The sequence below is a fragment of the Hyalella azteca genome, unplaced genomic scaffold, assembly GCF_000764305.2.
Source record: "Hyalella azteca isolate HAZT.00-mixed unplaced genomic scaffold, Hazt_2.0.2 contig2100, whole genome shotgun sequence".
NCBI classification, from domain to species: domain Eukaryota; kingdom Metazoa; phylum Arthropoda; class Malacostraca; order Amphipoda; family Hyalellidae; genus Hyalella; species Hyalella azteca.
In genome coordinates, this window is record NW_025932387.1 from 112,480 (window position 1) to 132,645 (window position 20,166).

Consider the following 20,166-nt stretch of genomic DNA (forward strand, 5'->3'; position numbering starts at 1 on the left):
GAGACTCTAACTTGAAAGAACATCTGGGAAACTCAAGTCTCATCTTGTAAATCTGGCAAACTATCGATCTCTTGGAGCTGTGAGGCGCTGTACATGTAGACGCATGCCATATCTTGCCATATCTTACCATATTTTGTCATAGCTTGCCATATCTTGCCATATCTTGCCATATCTTGCCAAGCTATGAAGCGGTCTTTGCAAAAGACGGTTTACCTGCACTGAAAAGCACATCTCATCTGTTCCACTAGCTCGATTATCGGACGTATGCATATTGCAATTATATTAATAAAGCCTAACTGAGTAAATATTAATCATATTGATTCGGAAATAAATTTATCTTAGCTTTGGTTGTAATAAATTTAAGTTAAATCGTTGCTCGTAAACAATTTACAGTGCTCATGAATAATAAAGCCTCGTGAAAAATGATCGTTTATTCATGATCAAATAAATTGTTATTTCTTTGAATGTTATTTGTAAATTACACACATCGAAAAAATTACAGCATTTCAATCACTAAGTCTTTACTGAGGTTTGTAAAGAGGTCAGCGAAGGAAATTGAGGTAGAAAATGAGGGAGGTGGATGAGGGGAGGAACGGCAGATCGAGAACCTGCTATTATCATCCTAATTACAAACTTTAGAGGGGATCGAGTGGAAAGGAGGGATTCGTGGAGTGGTCGGTGGAGTGGGAGGTGGAGTGGGTGGTGGAGTGGGTGGTGGAGGGGTCGTTACCACAGGTACTGTGTTGCTCGCTTGTTAGACGAGGGGAAGCAATATTTCCCTCAGACACCAGCTTTTTATTGCGGCCTCAAAAGCCACACAAATAGAAAATCAATGAGGCAGCTACTGAAAATCTCTGTGATAGATAGTCGGAAACTCTGCTCAGTTGAGCAATAAACTTTGGCGTGGCAGCATGAGATTTTTTTTTTGTTTCGAATAATTTTAGATTTTAATTGTGAATTGAGCAATGCTAAGGCATTTTTCAGTGACTTGAAATGACAGGTATTTCATTTTATAAAAGATTGTAAATGACTTCAATAGTAAATTAGTGTAGTTAATTCGATGACTTAGAGCAAAATAATATTGAGTTATGTGAGTTTTTTTACAGCAACCACCAAAGTTCATTGAGATACACACAAGCAGACATCGTTACATGTATTGATAAAACTTTCCTTACATATACTTTTAATTCGTTATTTCCTTACAGGATTTGGAAATTACTCATGCGAATGAATAATAAGTTTTCTCTTCTAAAACATTGTCTAATAAAAATTTCATTATTGAAATTATTATTCATGGCGCGACTAGATTTTGATACTCATAATTAATTCGAATTACTCTGACATCCTTTTGGTGGAAAACATTTATGCAGGGTTAAGTGAGTATTTTAAATTCTTGCACGTAATTTTTCTGAATGGGAAACAAAGAATTCCTGGAAAGACTCTTGAAATTTTAACGTACATTAATGTCCATTTCAAACGCATGGACCTTACCTAACATCACAGGTCGCACAAAGCATTGATATCTAATGACTGGCTAATGAACGCCTTTACTAATGTCGCTCTTATGATCGGAAGTCGCTGTGTCGCAGTTAACCCGCCGACTGGCCCCCCTCAGCAACTGCACTGATTGCATTTGCACCGCCACTAAATCGCATTAGCTTCACTGAGGAGCCTCGTGTGATCCGACAACCTGGCTCTGTGCTTCACCATTTCCACTTCAATCGAACGATATGCCGGGGATCTCCGTCCGTATGATCGAGCCGCTTGGTCGTCTCTGTCGTCGGTTCATAGAGGCGCGATCTACACGTTCCAAAATGATAATTGCTAAATGTACGGAAAGCAAAGATGAAAAGAGAACTTAATTTGTTGTAAATTTGAAATGTTTTTGCCATGACTGCTCTTTATACGAGCAAAATTTTAATTGGGCAGTTTAGCTCTAGCTCCCTTGATGTTACCTTTGCCGAGTTTGTTCGTCTCACCTCGTATCCTAAGATGTTTGTCGAATTCTATCCCCATCTTACTTTATAGATCAGAATCATGCCAAGGCTTACACTGTTGGATATTATGAGACAATGACGTCCATTGATTCATATTCAGCTTTAAAGTAATAGTGAATAACACAGCAAACACGGAGACAAAGGACGGAACTATTTTCTATTTTCAATTTGTGTTGCTGATTTTCTTATTTGTCACCCATTCTGCAGTAGGTTATTAGGCAGAATATAATGAGCTGTTTATATTCTGCAATGAGGCTCATTTGCGTCGGTTAGTAACGTTAATATTTTCCGTTGTGGGTTTGAATTAATATTTAGCATTATGCTTCTGGTTATCACATGACTCGCTCATCATTAAATTCCTTGTAAGAGGTGATTATAGAAATATATTAGATGACCGCATCAGTTGTAATATATAATATTATATAATATTCATAGAATATCGATAATATATGTTTTAGGATCAATATTGAACGCTCAATAGTTTTAAAATTGTCATGAATGGCCTCAGATTTAAATAGTCAAGCACTACGTAATGGACGTGCATTATGGTTACCTTATCATCGATGCTTGTCGAATTTAATGGACAACGTATTTCCGTAGTTCACTATTATGCCTATTTGCATATATTTTTTGATCGTTTATGGAGATCGTTTCGCATGCAAACTCAGTCGTTTTGCTGTCCACGCATTCTTAGCATTGCATTGCAATGGGGTTCGTGGGCTGCGGGCGTGGATCGTCTTGCCGTCACTCATTCGTTTGAGCCTCACTCCTACTTGCGAGTGCCACTCCTCCGTGTGACCGCCACTCCTCCATGCGACCGCCACTCCTCCGTGCGAGCGCCACTCCTCCGTGCGAGCGCCACTCGCCGCGAGCTCAGCACTCGAGCTAATAACGGCCGTCTCGCCGCTCTCGTAGATAATTGGCCGCGGGCTGTATTGTCGAGTGCTCTTCACATTTAATTGCGCAGATTAGAATAGGATTACCGGTGTTTTCAGCGGGCGTCAGGACAGGATATTTCTGTAAATTTCCCTCGGTAAAAGATAGCTGCTGCACATTTTTGCTTCCTAATGTAGTTTCGAGAAAACATTTACTGGCAATTTGATAGGTGAATTTATTTATTTACGTCGATTTACATTAAAAAAAGAAGCTTTTGTTTGTGAAAGTAATTTTCTCAGATTTAACTTTTTGTCTCAAATGTAAAAAAGTAAATATAAACTTGATCCAAAAGGTGAATATTAACTCCGTGACGCGAGTGATGGCTTAAGACCATGTGGCTTGAAATTCCTCGTAGACAGCAAATGCACCATAACCTGTTAACAAATCATGAATTTAAGAAACTCTTATTCATAATATTTTCTATTTATAAATATTTACAAATCAGTAATATAAATCACCTCTCTATGTGCTAAGTTTTCGTGGTGACGCAAAATTGTCGTTTTATTCAGGTTTTCAAGGAGAAGCTGTCAGTTCATTAATTAATATGTATCAGAAGATTTATTGCTCGTTTTGTGAACTCAGAATAACCCACTATTGCTCATAACCCATTATTTTTTTTTATAAACCCACTATATTTTCTAAAGATGTAAAACCTTGCAGCCATGACAAATTTTACGATAATTGGGAAAACACGTAATATTCATGGAGCTCTAATATTTCTTCAATACATATGTTAAAATATTATTTATCTATGCCGAGGAGTATTTCTGCACAGGATCTTTTTGGCATCGAAAGTGAGAAATTATTTAAAAAAATGATTTGTACGAAGAAAATATATTGGTGCAAAATTTCGAGATTTATCGTTTTGTACGCAAATGAAAGTCTAACAAGCAATAAATGCAAAGAAAGTGTTTTTTTCTAATATTATTGTCAGTCAGAAACTATAGCGTGGTCGCAAACAAAAATTTTCCCGAAACTTGTGGTTATTTTAATGGATAAACGAAAGAACACGCAGAAATTAAAAAAAAGTTTTGCTATGAGTGGGACGAGAATACATTGCGTATTAATTAATGATGTCAAAAGAGGTGAACATGCTCCATAGTTGCCAATTACGAGAAACATGGTTCCCCCCAGCGTTTCCCTGCGGTGAACATCGTTCAGTTAACAAGCTGTTCGTACTAGACCATTGAAATGTGGATGAGTAAATGACTAATAAGCTACACGTACTACAACATTGATAAGAGGATGTGCGGAGGATTTGTCAGTTATGCGTATACCTCATGTACATGTGGATATGAACTAATATGAACTAATTTATCTTAATAATATGATTTTGCTAACATGATTCTCTATCTCCTGTCAAAATTATTCGGCTTCAAGTCCGTTCGGATTTAAACGGTTCACAGATATTTACTACTTTTCCATTTAACGGCAAATTATTCTAGGAGTTCGAGCTAACCAAATCTTTTCGCTTGTGCGTCAACCAAGAATTGCTGTAATTATGTTATATTCGTGGAACTTCAGCCACTGACTTAGACAGAAATTTTTGTCACAAGCTTATATTTATGTTTTTCTTTCTCAAGCCCAGATTTCCTTTCCGTCATCACAAATGTGTTTAAAAGTTAATAAATCACATGCTAACCCAAGCCCATAAGAATACACCGAAACCTCAAATTATGCATGTTGTTAATCGATAGGTTTTTGTATATCTTAGCTTTTAGAGGTTTTTGGTTTTAAACTGTTAAGGGTATTTTCTTGTTTCCCTCATTGACTGTACTGATTTGTTTACATTTTTGAACCGATGATGGAGCTGGTTCCCAAAATGTTTTGACTGAAGATATCATGAATTTACTTGGCATTTTCTCTGCCTTTACATTTATGGGGAAAATGCGAGCAAAATAATTATACTTACTCAAGTACCTGAACTCAAGTTTCGAAATCTGGTAGGGGTGAAAAATCCCACGTGCCACCACATATGCATTTAAAGTCTTTGGTGTGTTGCTGGGTGAGACGTACACGGCGTGCCAAGACATTTAATGTAATGCCATTCTACTTATGACTTGTGGTCGCATGTGCCGTAAATAGCTTGCCGTGGCTCACTCATCTAATGCTAACCATTCCCTGGAATGCGTCATATAAAACCCACATATCTGAGTCAACCTAACTTAGACGTTAAGTAGGGCGAGACACGTATTATGCCACGGCAGACACGTATTATGCCATGGCAGACACGTACTATGCCATGGCAGACACGTATTATGCCAAGCTATCTTTGGCATGTTACAGGGTGTTACGTATCCCGCGTGCCACGGCATATGGCGCAACTGGGCACCACCTCTTGAGCGCTCCCGTCTCGCCACGATGGCGTTTTGTGGCAGTTACGCAGGTGCCGTGTTGGGCATGCCAGTGTCTGCCTACCTTACAGACTACATAGGCTGGCCTGCACCCTTCTACTTCTTTGGTGAGAACAATCAGCCTACCTCACAGACTACAATGGTGAGAACAATCAGCCTCCCTCACAGACTACATAGACTGGCCTGCACCCTTCTACTTCTTTGGTGAGAACAATCAGCCTACCTCACAGACTACCTAGGCTTTTTCTGCTTTTTTTGGAGTGGTAGGCTTCTTTACAAATTTCTTTGATTACAAAGGTTCAATACTAAATCTGCAACTGTCTGTAGAGCGGTGATATCATTTATTGACGGCGGTTGACATGTAGGCATATTGCTTCCATTTTACAAGCTCCAAACACGTATTTGACTACAATTATTGCACTTTATTTTAAGAAACAACAAGTTCGTATCTATTAATGAAATAATTCGATCACATTTTAAACTAGACGGCTCAAGGTAGAACTACAATTCTGCCGTACGTTGAATTTGAGTTCCGGGAGCAATAGTTTGGTCGTTCGGACTTTTGCAAAAGCTTTCAAGGTTTTGATGTCCTCTAAGCCGTATTTTCTTTCCAGTTGCGTGAATATACACTTACATTACTCCATTACCTTATTGTACATTAGTCGTTATTTTTTAATTCGTTGTCTGCGACTCTATTCGCGAACCAGCTCAAGCCCGAAAATCGTTATGTATCTGGATCACATTGAAAACAATATCAAACATATATGGCTCGCCTGTTTTGTTAACGACAGATTTAGCCTTTTCTCTTTGCATATTTAATTTACTTGGAAAATCAAAATCTGATTTGAAGTATCCAATGCACGGATATTCGACATGAAGTGAATAAATAATTAAATGATTGTCAATCCTAGATAATAAGGGAGATACTCAGTAGAGATATTAATAATGAAAGTTCGGCAGAATTTAGAATTTTCATCCGATAAATTTTAGAAAGGCTAAGGTGTTAAGGTGCTGTTTACTGAGTGCCTAATTTTTCCAGAAGGGGAATTTCATCGGAAAGTCTATCGTAATCAAGTTTCATAAATCTATGCTGATAGATCCAGATTCTAAGCCTCATTAATTATTTCTTTATCGTCACCAACAACGCATACCAGGAATGGTCGGCTTAGTGTGGCACTTCTTTTGGTATTGGCTGGCTTTCGAAAAACCAGCCACTCACCCAACCATCAGTGCCAGGGAGCATCACTACATCGAGAAGAGCCTGGGTGATCAGGTTAGTAGTAAAGTATCATTTTATAGTTTTATTTCGAAGAAAATTTCTTTTCCATTCTCGTGTGTGACACCAACTCATTGCTTTAGTTAGGATCGTTTAAATATTTTACAGAAATTGTGGAAAATGTCTAACTGTATTATTATTCTTTTCATCCAATAGCTATCTGCTAAGCTTCTCTTATTGTTATATTGCTCAACATACTGCATGAGTAACGCTCAAGAAAGAATATAACAACAAATCTAACACGTCATTTGGTTTTATGATAGAACTTTAATCATGGTTCTTGAAATAAGTTGAATAATCTCAATTCCGAAAATTAATTCACATACGGCCTATTTTTCTTGAAGTCAAAACAAAAAATTCCAACGTTTGCGACAACTCCTTGGCGAGCTTTTGCAACTTCGACGCCAGTGTGGGCCATCGTCGTGGCCAACATTGCTCGGTCATGGACATTCTACCTGCTGATCATCTCCCAGCCTACGTACTTCAAGGAGGTCTTCCACTACAATGTTGCCGAGGTGAGATTTGGTGTGGGATATGTTTGCACACTTCAAGGTCTTCCACTACAATGTTGCCGAGGTGAGATTTGGTGTGGGATTTGTTTGCACACTTCAAGGTCTTCCACTACAATGTTGCCGAGGTGAGATTTGGTGTGGGATTTGTTTGCACACTTCAAGGTCTTCCACTACAATGTTGCCGAGGTGAGATTTGGTGTGGGATTTGTTTGCATACTTCAAGGAAGTCTTCCACTACAATGTTGCGAGGTGAGATTTGGTGTGGGATTTGCTTGCATACTTCAAGGAAGTCTTCCACTACAATGTTGCGAGGTGAGATTTGGTGTGGAATTTGTTTGCGTACTTCAAGGAGGTCAGGGAGGAAGGAATTAAGAAATAACGTCATTGGATATATGTTTTTTTGCTCTAAATATTAGATGATTAATATGAGACAAAATATTAGATAGCCTTTATAATCCTTCAGGAATATAATTTTTATGAACTAAACTTAATATATAGTGCGAGCGGTGCCTCTCCAATACAGAGTGAAGACGGCGATATTTCAAAGGCTTAGTGCGAGATCAATGTCGCTATCCGAGTTAGGCGGCACCATCGATTTTCTTTGCAATGAATCAGTATTCCTGAGACGCCCGAGATCGGCGAGCGCTAAGCAGCTTTCGAAACGTTTTGGCGGAGCGTCTCAGAACTGCGTGCAGCGAGTATCTTAACTTTTATTTGCTTTGCTTATGCTTGATTGTTACGCTTCTTTTCCTCTAAAAATTTTAAATACTTATTAGGGGTACCAGCAAAATTTTGAATATCGCATTAATTTTTTTCTTATTTATTCATAAAGTTTTTACTATTATTACTTCTCAGGAAAGAAAGATTGCGATTGATGATATCCTTTCGAAATGAGCTTTATTTTTATTTACGGACCTCAAACAACAAAAATTACTAATCAATCGTAATCTTAATTCTAAAATATATACCTTACATATCGGTGTATCTTAAATTGTTACGTTCATCATTTTTTAGAAACAATACGGTACATCTTAAAGTCACCATTTCTTTAAACTAAAAGTTCACAGCAGCAGTCTTTAGATTAAATTGCAGTAAATCCTAATTATTTTCATTATCAGGCGGTTTCAAAAAACCTCGAACTTCCCTAATTATGAAACTCATAGCAGTTAGCAAGTCCCTCGAAACTATTGTGAATTTGTCGCCTCTATATATGTAGTGTATATATACACAACGTCGTATTCCAGTAAAATGTTATTTGATTACCTACTTTTTGATCATCAAGCACCCGCAAGAAATTTTGATATAGTTATTGAAAAATAGAAAATTCTTTATAAAAAGCTTGCTCTGGTCTTCAATCAAACCTACATAAATGAAGAACTTCTGCCTAACTACGCTAATATATAGTGTAGTTAGGTATATAGGTATACACTAATAATGTGCATACCTGCTATGTATGGCCCAGAGCGGCACGCTGTCGGCACTCCCTCACCTGGTGATGGCCATCGTGGTGCCCTTCGGTGGCCAACTGGCTGACCACCTCCGCAAGAACGGCATTCTGTCCACCACCAACGTGCGCAAGGTCAGTGGTTCGCTTATGCCGTACACTCAGAGCTATGAGTGAGACTTTGTCCAATTATCGATACACGTTTTACACTTCTGTAGGTCATCCTGACCCATGACCCAGCAAAGAGGCGCATCCGTGCTACGTCCGCACTCTGTACTTGCAATGGTCACTATAGTGTGTCACTATTTGAACAGCATGGCCCATTCATTTTTAGGAGTGTTGTTTGGCGTTGGGTTATTTCTAGATAATATAATTATATAATATATATAATATATTATAATATATAATTAATTATGGTATAATTATGGCATATAATTTGGCGGTATAATTTAGTAGCTATTAATTATGGCAATAAGTGGGATTTGTAAATAAGGTGTAAATTCAGTTTTATACAGTAATTTATAAATTGAGGACGAACTATGAGGTGCTCACACATTTGGATTGTCACCTTTAATTCTTTTTGTTATAGACAGCTGTAGAGCATTAATTTGCATTATTTTGAAGTTTAATCATATTGATAACGGTTATCGCGAACGCAATAAGTCCGGTTTCCATCCGATGTATTCATGGACTGAATCTTGGTTAAAGTAAAACTCAGTTAGCTTTCAACTTTCGATGACTCTTTCGTTATTAGTACACGTACATAGCTACTGTGTTCAACTGTCGTTGGATACTATACTTGATCCTCAAACATAACTCAGGCATACACATATACTATCATCATACTGGTAGTACTGATATGACTGATCAACATATTACTGATTGTTATTAACAAATGATCGCAAGTGCACCATTGGGAGCATTCATTGGGGTCGAACTTGGGACCAGCTTACGATCCTACTTACTAATGAGTCAAACTTACTATCTTAATTACTCATAAGTCAAACTCACGATCTTACTTACTAATAAGTCAAAATTATGATCTTAGTTACTGATAATTAAATTTACGATCCTACCTACTTACTAAGTCAAACTTACGATCTTAATAATAAGTTAAACTTACGATCTTACTAACTTACGATCTTACTGATAATTCAAACTTACGACCTTACTCCTAATAGGTAAAACTCACGATATTACTTACTAATTAGTCAAACTACGATCTTACTGACTAATAAGTCAAACTTACGATCTTAGTTACTCATAATTCAAACTTATGATCTTACCAATAAATCAAACTTACGATCTTACTTACTAATAAGTAATAAGTCAAACTTACGATCTACTGAAAAGTCAAACTTACTATCTTACTAATAAATCAAACTTACGATCTTTCTAATAAGCCAAACTTACGATCTCACTTACTGATAAGTCAAACTTACGATCTTACTTACTATCAAACTTACGATCATACTTGCAAATAAGCCAAACTTACGATCTTACTTACCAATAAGTCAAACTTACGATCTTACTTACTAATAAGTCAAACCTACGATCATACTTACTAATAAGCCAAACTTACGATCTTACTTACCAATAAGTCAAACTTACGATCTTGCCTACTAATAAGTCAAACGTACGGTCATACTTACTAATAAGTCAAACTTACGATCTTACCTATTAATAAGTCAAATTTACGATCTTACTTACTAATAAGTCAAACTCACAGTCTTACCTACTAATAAGTCGAACTTACGATCTTACTAATGAGCCTAACTTACGATCTTACTTACTAATAAGTCAAACTTACGATGTACTTACTAATATATCAAACTTACGATCTCTCTGATAATTTCGCCTGCGTGTGCCCAGATCTTCAACTGCGGAGGGTTCGGCATGGAGGCGCTGTTTCTGCTCGGCGTGGCGTACGCGCGGAGCAGCGTGCTCGCCATCACCTGCCTCACCATCGCCGTCGGCTTCTCGGGCTTTGCCATATCAGGTCACTGAAACTTGTGTTTTAATTCATTTGTATTTAATTCATTTATTTCATTAGTCATTTGTTGATTTGATTCAGTATGTTGATGATTCAATTCATTATGTTGATGATTTGATTGACTATGCTGATTATTTGAATCATTATGTTGAGGATTTGATTCATTATGTTGAGGATTTGATTCATGATGTTGATGATTTGAATCATTATGTTGATGATTTGATTCATTATGTTGATGATTTGATTGACTATGCTGATTATTTGAATCATTATGTTGATGATTTGATTAATTATGTTGATGATTTGATTAATTATGTTGTTGATTTGATTCATTATGTTGATTATTTGAATCATTATGTTGATGATTTGAATCATTATGTTGATGATTTGAATCATTATGTTGATGATTTGATTCATCATGTTGATGATTTGAATCATTATGTTGATGATTTGAATAATAATGTTGATGATTTGATTCATTAGGTTGATTATTTGAATCATTATGTTGATTATTTGAATCATTATGTTGATGATTGGAATCATTATATTGATGATTCAATTCATTGTGCTGATTATTAGAATCATAAGGTTGAGGATTTGATTCATTATATTGATGATATGATTAATAATATTTATGATTTGATTCATTATGTTGATTATTTGAATCATTATGTTGATGATTTGAATCATTATGTTTAGGATTTGATTCATAATGTTGATGATTTGATTCATTATGTTGATGATTTGAATAATTTTGTTGATGATTTGAATCATTTGTTGATGATTTGAATCATTATGTTGATTATTCAATTCAATATGTTGATGATTTGATTCATTATGTTGATTCAATTCATTATGTTGATGATTTGATTCATTATGTTGATGATTTGATTCATTATGTTGATGATTTGATTAATTATGTTTATGATTTGATTCATTATGTGCATGATTTGATTCACGATGTTGATAATTTGAATCATCATGTTGATGATTTGATTCATTATGTTCATGACTTGATTCAAGATTTGATCTATTTATTCCTTTTTATCATTATAATTCTTCATCATACTACGAGTCCAGATCAATGGCCATATTGCGGTCACATTCCTGACATCTGTCGTTGTATTAACATTGAAATAAATGTTGTTTGGCCGAATCAACAAATGTTTTTTCAACATCTTTTGCCGGCTGGGATATAGTCAGTTTGAGTTCACCAAGAATTTGAAAGCAAAGAAAACGCCCGGTCCCCGAATTTTCTAAATGAAGATATACTAAAATTATTTGCCGTTTTCTTTGTTTATTTGTTTCCCAGAAAATCATGATTACAATGAAAGACTTTTGTCTCTCTCTCTAAATCTGGGCAAATTAAGCTAACAGGTTTAAAATTTGTCCTATTCTTGCAAATATAGGATATATTTTCATACCTTTAAACTTGAACGTTACTGACTTAGAACGATTGTTATGCAATTTTGCAACGATTGCACTCTGCAAAGATTGTTATGCAATTTTTATAGATATTTGAACTTCATCGTTTAAAAAGATAGACTTATGTGAACTCCCCAAGCATTCCATGTAACAGAAAAATCTATGAAAAAATAACTCACACATTAAAATTTTAATGAAAGACTCTGTGATTCCCGTACCCGCAGAAATATATGCGCATAATATTTGACTATTTTTTTTATTAAATTAGCATACATAATTATTATTCTTGCTGTTGAATTTGCGTTATGATTTTGACTTCTGACGGACGCGGTGGCTATTCTATATTTAATAATTAACTGTGATATAAATAAAAAAAAAACAAAAAAAATATTGGAAGACATCAGTTAGTGTTCCACCCCTGCCACCCCGACTGTAACAATTGGAGCATCAATAATACAATTCTAACAGTAACTTGCAGAAGTTACGCTTACTGTTACTTCTATCCCTAAAAATAAAGTTCTAAATGTAACTTACAGCCCTAACAATAGAACTCTAACTGTAATATGGAACATCGTCAATATAATTCAAACTGTAATCTTAGCCCCGACAATACAAACCTTAACTTCAGCTTGGAGCTTCAACAATTCAACTCTAACTTAAACTCAACAATACAACTCTAACTGTAACTTAAAGCCCTAACAATGAAACTTTAACTGTAATATGGAACATCGACAATGCAATTCAAACTTTTACCTAAGCCCCGACAATACAAGCCTTTACTTCAGCTTGGAACTTCAACAATACAACTCTAACTTAAAGTCAACAATACAACTCTAACTGTAACTTAAAGCCCTAACAAAGAAACTCTAACTGTAATATGGAACATCAACATATGAAATTCTAACTGCAACTTGAGCCCCGACAATACAAACCTTAACATCAGCTTAGAACTTCAACAATTCAACTCTAACTTAAACTGAACAATTCAACTCTAACTGTAACCTAAAGCCCTGACAAAGCCTGCATTACGGCGCTCAGGCCTCTCGTGTCCTCTATTGCTTCCATGGCGCGCTTGTCGTTGACAATAAGCGACGTCGCGCCTCAATTTCCTGTCTGAGGCCATCCTTCTTACGAGGCTGTCATGGCGCCAGCAACCTCGTGGCTATTGGCAACACAATTCTGACATTTATAGAAGTTCGGGAATATTTGGAATTAGGAACATTTTGGTGATTTGACAGTTTCTAATACAAATTTCTGACTGACTCTTTTAGCCTAGAGAAGTTCGAGAATATTAGGAATTAAGGATATTTTGGTCATTTGACAGTTTCTAGTACGCATTTTTGACTAACTCTTCTAGCATATAAAAGTTCGGAATATTAGGAATTAAGGATAATTTGGTGATTTTACATGTTCTAGTACATATTTCTGACTGACTTATAAAAGTCAGAAAGCCTATAAAAGTTCGGGAATATTAGGAATTAAGGATATTTTGGTGATTTGAGAGTTTATAGTACGCATTTCTGACTGACTCTTTTAATTTATAAAAGTTTGGGAAAATAAAGATATTTTTCAGATGAACATCAATGTTGTTAGTAGCTTAAAAATTGGGATTGTTAAACTGGTAATGTGTTATAATTAATGCTGGTCAGAAATGTGACAATGTCAAATCCGATTAATTAGCAACATTCATGGTTTAAAATATCAAACTGAAATGTTTCTAAAAGGTTCTGTTAATTGTTTTTTTTTTCGCTATGAGGATATTCAGTGTCCACGTTTAACATAAAATTCTTTGGTGTTTAGAAATTGCATCCGGATTACAATTCTAACACAAATGATACATCATTACTAAGTGTAATCAAACTGAACAGCAATATATTCATCCTCAGTAGAAATCAACAAATAAAAAAGTTCATTGCTTGATTCTCATTATGAACTCAAATTAAATTAAACATTTCTCTGTGTCAAAAATTTTCCAGGTGAAGAATGTTAGTCTCTTTTTCCTACATCTTCATTCACTCATGCATTTGCGCTTCATGATCTCCCGTACACCTTCGTTCCGTTCCCCTCTCTCCTTCCCTCGTTCCTCCCTCCCTCGCCCCGATCCGCTTTACCCTGCCCCATTCTCCCCCTCGCTCGACCCATTTCCCCTCCCCACCCTCCGCCTTTCCAGTCGCTCAGTTCCCTTTCCCTCACCCCGCTCCCACTTCCCCTTGCCTTGCTCCCTCCTCCCCTCGCTCTATTCCCTCTCCTCTCACCCCGTTCTCCCCCTTCCCTCACCCTATTCCCTTGCCCCGCTCCCACCTCCCCTTGCCTTGCTCCCTACTCCCTTCGCTCTATTCCCTCACCCCGTTCTCCCCTTTCCCTCACCCTATTCTCTTGCCCCCCTCCATCCTGCCCTCGCTCTATTCCCCCTTATCTCACCCATACTCCCTCTTCCCTTGACCCCTTGCCCCGCTCCCTCCTCCTCCCCTCGCTCTATTCTCCCTCCCCTCACCCTTTTCTCCCTCTTCCCTCACCCCATTCTCTTGCCCCCCTGCCTCCTCCCCTCGCACTATTCCCCCTCCCCCACCCTTCTCTCCCCTTTCCCTCACCCCACTCCCCCTCCCCTCGCTCGCTAATAGCCGAGCAGTTATTGCTGCAGCGTCCCGACGGAGCGTTTTGCGTTGCCATGACGACGCTTCTGATCCGATTTATCCGAGTTTGATTCTCTAATGACGGATGAGTGGCGGAGTGGCGGGGGACTGGCGGCGGTGGAGTGGCCGGTGGAGTGGCGGGGACTGGCGGGGGTGGAGTGGCTGGTAGTGGAGTGGCGCTGTCTCTTATACACATCTAGATGTGTATAAGAGACAGCTTCAAGGTCTAAACCGCAGAACAGAAAACCGATGGTGGCAAACTTTTGAGCATAAAATACACGATTGCGCAAGCAGATTGTCAATCGTTAACCAGAATTAAACGCACTAATTGCACTGAAAAAATAAATTAAGAAGAAAACCATCGAACGTGTTGAGGCCAATTCAGCGAATATCAAGACAAATTTGCAAATGATTTTCATGAATGTAATGAGACATCAAAGTGGAAGGAAAGCGAGGTTAGAGCGCTGAAGAATCATTCCATAGACCGGCACTTTGGGGAAGCTTGTGACTTGAACATGGTTTTGCAACACCGCTTTGCAGCATAAATGAGCCGTAATTATGAGCNCCATCATTATCATTTTATCATTCATTTCTATAATTTATTTCGCCAGTTCACCTAGTTATTCGTACCATCATTATCATTTTATCATTCATTTCTATAATTTATTTCGCCAGTTCACCTAGTTATTCGTACCATCATTATCATTTTATCATTAATTTCTATAATTTATTTCGCCAGTTCACCTAGTTATTCGTGCCATCATTATCATTTTATCATTTTATAATTCATATCTATAATTTATTTCGCCAGTTCCTTACCTATTATTATCATTATATCGTTGTTATAATTTATTTTGCAAGTTCAACAAGCATTTAATACATACCTATATAATTTTTATAATCATATCACAAGTTCAAGAAGAATTTAAATGCAGAGAAAACGCCCAGTAAATTTATCAAAGCTTCAATGAATGGAGAGGATGTGAATAAATGTTGCATTATATATAAAATATGACGACTTTACCGGGCGTTCTCTTCGCTCTTTTGATTCTAGGCACCTTATACTTGTAATATAATCAGCAATTCTTTGGGATGTTCATCAGAGTTTCTCAGAATTATTTTATGAGAAGTAGGACTTCTGAAAAAATTTGACCAGCTGGCGTCTCGCGCGTATAAAGAGATAGGTTTTACTGAATGACATTCTGCTTCTATCCTGGAGCCACAGAATATTTCCTTGTTTCTCTGTATTTCAGACTTATGTGACTTCTTTACTTTAATCCATTAAGATTCAAGAAATTGTTACCACAGTGAGGAGTGACATGCAAATCGCATAATACTCATACTAACAATAAGCTCAACAACGGGATTTCGGATTTTAGTTAAAATTAAGTACGAAAATGTAAACCTTGTTACGAATAAAAAAATTTGGGGTAAATTTGGAACTGATAAGAGGCGTGAGGTGTGAAATTCAGAAGCAGTTGATGGGAGCGTCTTCAAGGCCAAAAGCGCTGATCCGGTCTTTAGAAAGACCGCCTCCCGCGGGACAGGTTCTCATTTGCGGCGCGAGCGCTCCGTGGAGTTTTCTCAGGTAGAAAATAAGGTGCGATCCCCTGAGACTTGCGGGGTCTTTGTGGAAGTCAGGGCTGTCCTGAGTGGTTGGGACTTTTAGATTGGAATAAGATGAGGAAATACGTTAAGGAAGGTTTTATTTAATATGGAATCGAGATGCCAGTTCCTAAGGGTGAGATTTCTTGAATAATTATAATCCAAAATTTTTTTGATTAATAAAGCGTGAGATTGTTGTGCATCACAAGGAAAAATATTGCAATAAATGGTGCTACCGTTGTTCAATAATTCAACAGAGCAAGAATTAAGATGGACCTAGATTAAGTAACTCTTATTTTAAATTCAATAATGCGTTTATCTCCTGTTAGTAGTATGCATTTTGCTACAATGGCATCGCAGTTCCCACAATAAGCCTTCGGGATTAAATGAAATTAGATTTAAGTGTAGTAGTAAATGAAAAGATGGAGTTCCAAATAATTTGTTCAAAAGTTAAATTATATTCGAAGTCAATAATGTCCCAGTCCCAATTTAGGCAAGCGTACGCACATATACGGTCTTTTTTTATAATTGGGGTTAAGACTTGTGGCGACAAAAGCGCCCACCAGCCTGATCTCTGTCAAAAACATATACGGTCATTTCAGTCGAAAGACGAGTGGCAGAGGGTGTTTGTGATCACATCCATGATTCATTTCAGTCGAAAGACGAGTGGCAGAGGGTGTTTGTGATCACATCCATGATTCATTTCAGTCTGCAGACGAGTGGCAGAGGGTGTTTGTGATCGCATCCATGATTCATTTCTTCGGCATTGCTTTCTACGCCGTCTTCGCATCAGGCGAGCTCCAGCCCTGGGCCGCAGATGATGAAGACGTCGAGCCGCCACAGGCAGCGGTGAGTTGGCCGCGGGTCGCGGCCCAGCATCTATGTTTTGTGTTTTTGAAATTTCATTTATTGTGGTGAATGTCGTAGAACTGCAATATATTATTGTCATTTTATTCTTTTCTCATATTGCTAAGAAAAATAAAATTAGTATTAAGCAATAAAATCAATTAAGTAAATTTCAGGACGTTCAAATACCCGTGTACCGGCAGATCACATCGGATTCTGTTGACGCCAACGGCCTAGCGACGTACGGTACAATGGTCGGGGACGGTCAGTACGTGAGCTACGACCCCGACATGTCGCAGGGACTTCCTCCTCAAGACGTGCAGCCCCAAGGCATCTTCCCCCAAGCAGGTCCCTACACCCAGGACTCGTGGGGAGATCCTCCCCCAGCGCCGATGGACAGCTATGGGCAGGTGTGGCAGCTGGGGAACAGGAAAAAATTTCCGTTTATTTTTAAAAGTAAAATATGTCGATAATTTTTCTCTTCGACTACCAGGAAAATTATTTAACACAGGAAACTAAAAAAAACGAAGTCAACATTTTCTTAAACGGCACTTTTTTCTTAAAATGACGAAAGTTTTTTCTCACAAATCACCAATAATACGCCGGGTTAATGAACTAACTGATTATTTTTTACTTATTTATCTATAATCATCAGACCATGAGGTTTTTGGGGACGTATATCTTGCTGCAACAAGATTGTGTTTTACAGGACCCGTTGGGTGCCAACCCAAACAACCCATTCACTGGAGTGGACGCCAGCAATTATTCTGCATCGGGCCAAGCTCCTCCTCATACGCAGTTTGCTGTGGGTCCTTATTAAGTCTGACTCAGGCTGGTGGCTTCCAACGACTTCACAGGTAAAGTTTTCGAATCATGAGATGCCAGCTGATCATCAATCATTGCGTACGCTCGCACAGTCATCGGGTGCCTTTATAATCAGGCGCTTTCTAAGCGTATCGGGTGATCGCGTCTTCAATATACTCATATCCTTTATGTTGTACTCGTTACTCGCGTACAGTTTTCATCTTGTAGAATTGTCTAATTACTTATCAGACTTATGTTAAACGTATTCGTCCACACCGCATATCTGAGATTTGTTATTCATGTTGTTCAGCTGTGTCGTTTAGTGACATCTTCTGTGGCGGAAAATTCATCGCGTCGAGACCAGAGAAGAATTAAGCCACACGCGCACCTGCCTTCTTCTTGAGAGAACGACAGGCTAACGACCGCACACTCCAACGACTCCTGTTATCGGATGCTTCGACATGACGAGACATCGGGAACAAGTGAATGACGAAGGTCTCGGAATCGAGAAAAGTAAATAATTAAATAATAAAAATTCAAATGAAGAAATACACAATTGTACGTGGAAAAGTGACTCCAACGACTCCTGTTATCGGATGCTTCGACATGACGAGACACCGGGAACAAGTGAATGATGAATGTCTCGGAATCGTGAAAAGTAGATATTAAAAATTCAAATGAAGAAATACACAATTGTACGTGGAAAAGTGACTCCAACGACTCCTGTTATCGGATGCTTCGATATGACGAGACACCGCGAACAAGTGAATGATGAAGGTCTCGGAATCGAGAAAAATATTAAAAATTCAAATGAAGAAATACACAATTGTACGTGGAGAAGTGACACGCGTTGAGGCAGGAAGCGTGATAGAAACAAAAGTTTAAACGGAAATAGTTGAAAATTATCTTGTCGCATATTCGAGATTATATCGCCGAAATATAGAAGTTCAGAGTTAAATACTAACCTAGAAAAAGTAACATCTATAGAATAATTGGGTTTTGATGGGCAAAATCCACAATGATAACATTTAAAATCTACGCGCAAAAGTTTGTTAAAACTGAATTGTCTCGTAAACTCCGGTAATTAATCAAGCGCAGAATTCTACTTCAAAGAGTTACCGATAGGAAATTTTGACATTTCAATATTAGTATGGCTTTTATATTAAACGAATACGATGGAGTTTTAATGAAAGATTATTAAATACGAGACGTCAAATAAAATGAACAGGCGCTGTTTTTAGCAAGTTTTCATCACGGCTCACTCGCGCATCAGAGTGATGCAATAACACCTGCTTCGTTGCACCGTTGTAACATCTTCATGTTTCTTGTAACATCTTCATGTTTCGGGAGAAAAGTTGGCTGTGTGTTAAATGTAATTACTTCCTATGTTGAAAATTATTGAGATAATTCATTCATGTTATAGGCGGAATTAGAACTGGAGACCAGACCCTCAAGAGAAATTAGACTTATCGTGTCCCTAAGGCTATCATAATTGAATATTAAGGGTACCGAAACATGACCATTGCAGATCAAAATTTGAATTAGTAATTTGAAAATTTGAAGTTAGTAATTGCAGGACAATGAAAGGCATAGAATTGCAAGCAAATGAAGCCCATGGGTTGGAGCAGAGATGACGCCTGCCCGCATGTCCACCGAATTGCTCAGTTGAGGTGTATTCGAAAGGAAAAGAAATAAATAAAATTGTTGCCCATGCAGATTACGCATGATTATTCACTGAACAACCGCCATGAAATAAATTTTTGAGATGATAACAGAAACTTCTGAAATTTGTATAGTTTATTAAAGAAATGGACGTGGGAATTCATCTAAAAACATTAAGTACTCAATATTTTACGTACGCTGTACAGTTACGGACAATATAAATTCGAAAAATATCATTATCTGATATGCTGTCTGTGTCAGAACGACCTGACTGATTATAGTGCGAGAGTGTAATTTCAACAAAAATTTCTATTCATGCGCTGATATCGATGTTTTAATAAACTAGAATGGATTTTTCGAATGGATTCGAAATTTCGAATGGACTCGAATTACGAAAAAGAATGGATTTTTCGAAAATAAGTATCTCCCAATCTTATTGTTCCGTGATCCTCTATGGTGGAAATATTAATAGTGTTTTAGATGCCATCTTTGGAAGCAAGTGTTGTGTATCATATAGAAGTGTTAGTTTCTAGTTGAAGTGTGTGCATGTTACAATTTGCAATAATAGTCGAGTGCTTGCTATGTTGAATGCCCACATGAAGGCTCCTTCTGTGATCTCTGAAGTAGTTAGATTTCTTGGAATCGTAACTTCAATTATTGACTTCAATTATTTCTTCAA

General features: G+C 37.5%; 1 protein-coding gene across 1 annotated transcript in view; it reads left to right on the forward strand.

Moving 5' to 3' along the window:
- The window catches only part of LOC108675242 (vesicular glutamate transporter 1-like), a 34,628-nt gene extending 16,787 nt beyond the window's left edge, over positions 1-17,841 (forward strand). Inside the window, exons 9-16 of the mRNA XM_047885103.1 lie at positions 5,220-5,394; positions 6,442-6,560; positions 6,908-7,078; positions 8,538-8,654; positions 10,392-10,524; positions 16,831-17,024; positions 17,225-17,431; positions 17,731-17,841. Coding sequence (XP_047741059.1) covers positions 5,220-5,394; positions 6,442-6,560; positions 6,908-7,078; positions 8,538-8,654; positions 10,392-10,524; positions 16,831-17,024; positions 17,225-17,431; positions 17,731-17,841 — 1,227 coding nt within the window. The remainder of the gene's footprint in view (positions 1-5,219; positions 5,395-6,441; positions 6,561-6,907; positions 7,079-8,537; positions 8,655-10,391; positions 10,525-16,830; positions 17,025-17,224; positions 17,432-17,730) is intronic.
- The last annotated feature ends 2,325 nt before the right edge of the window (positions 17,842-20,166 follow it).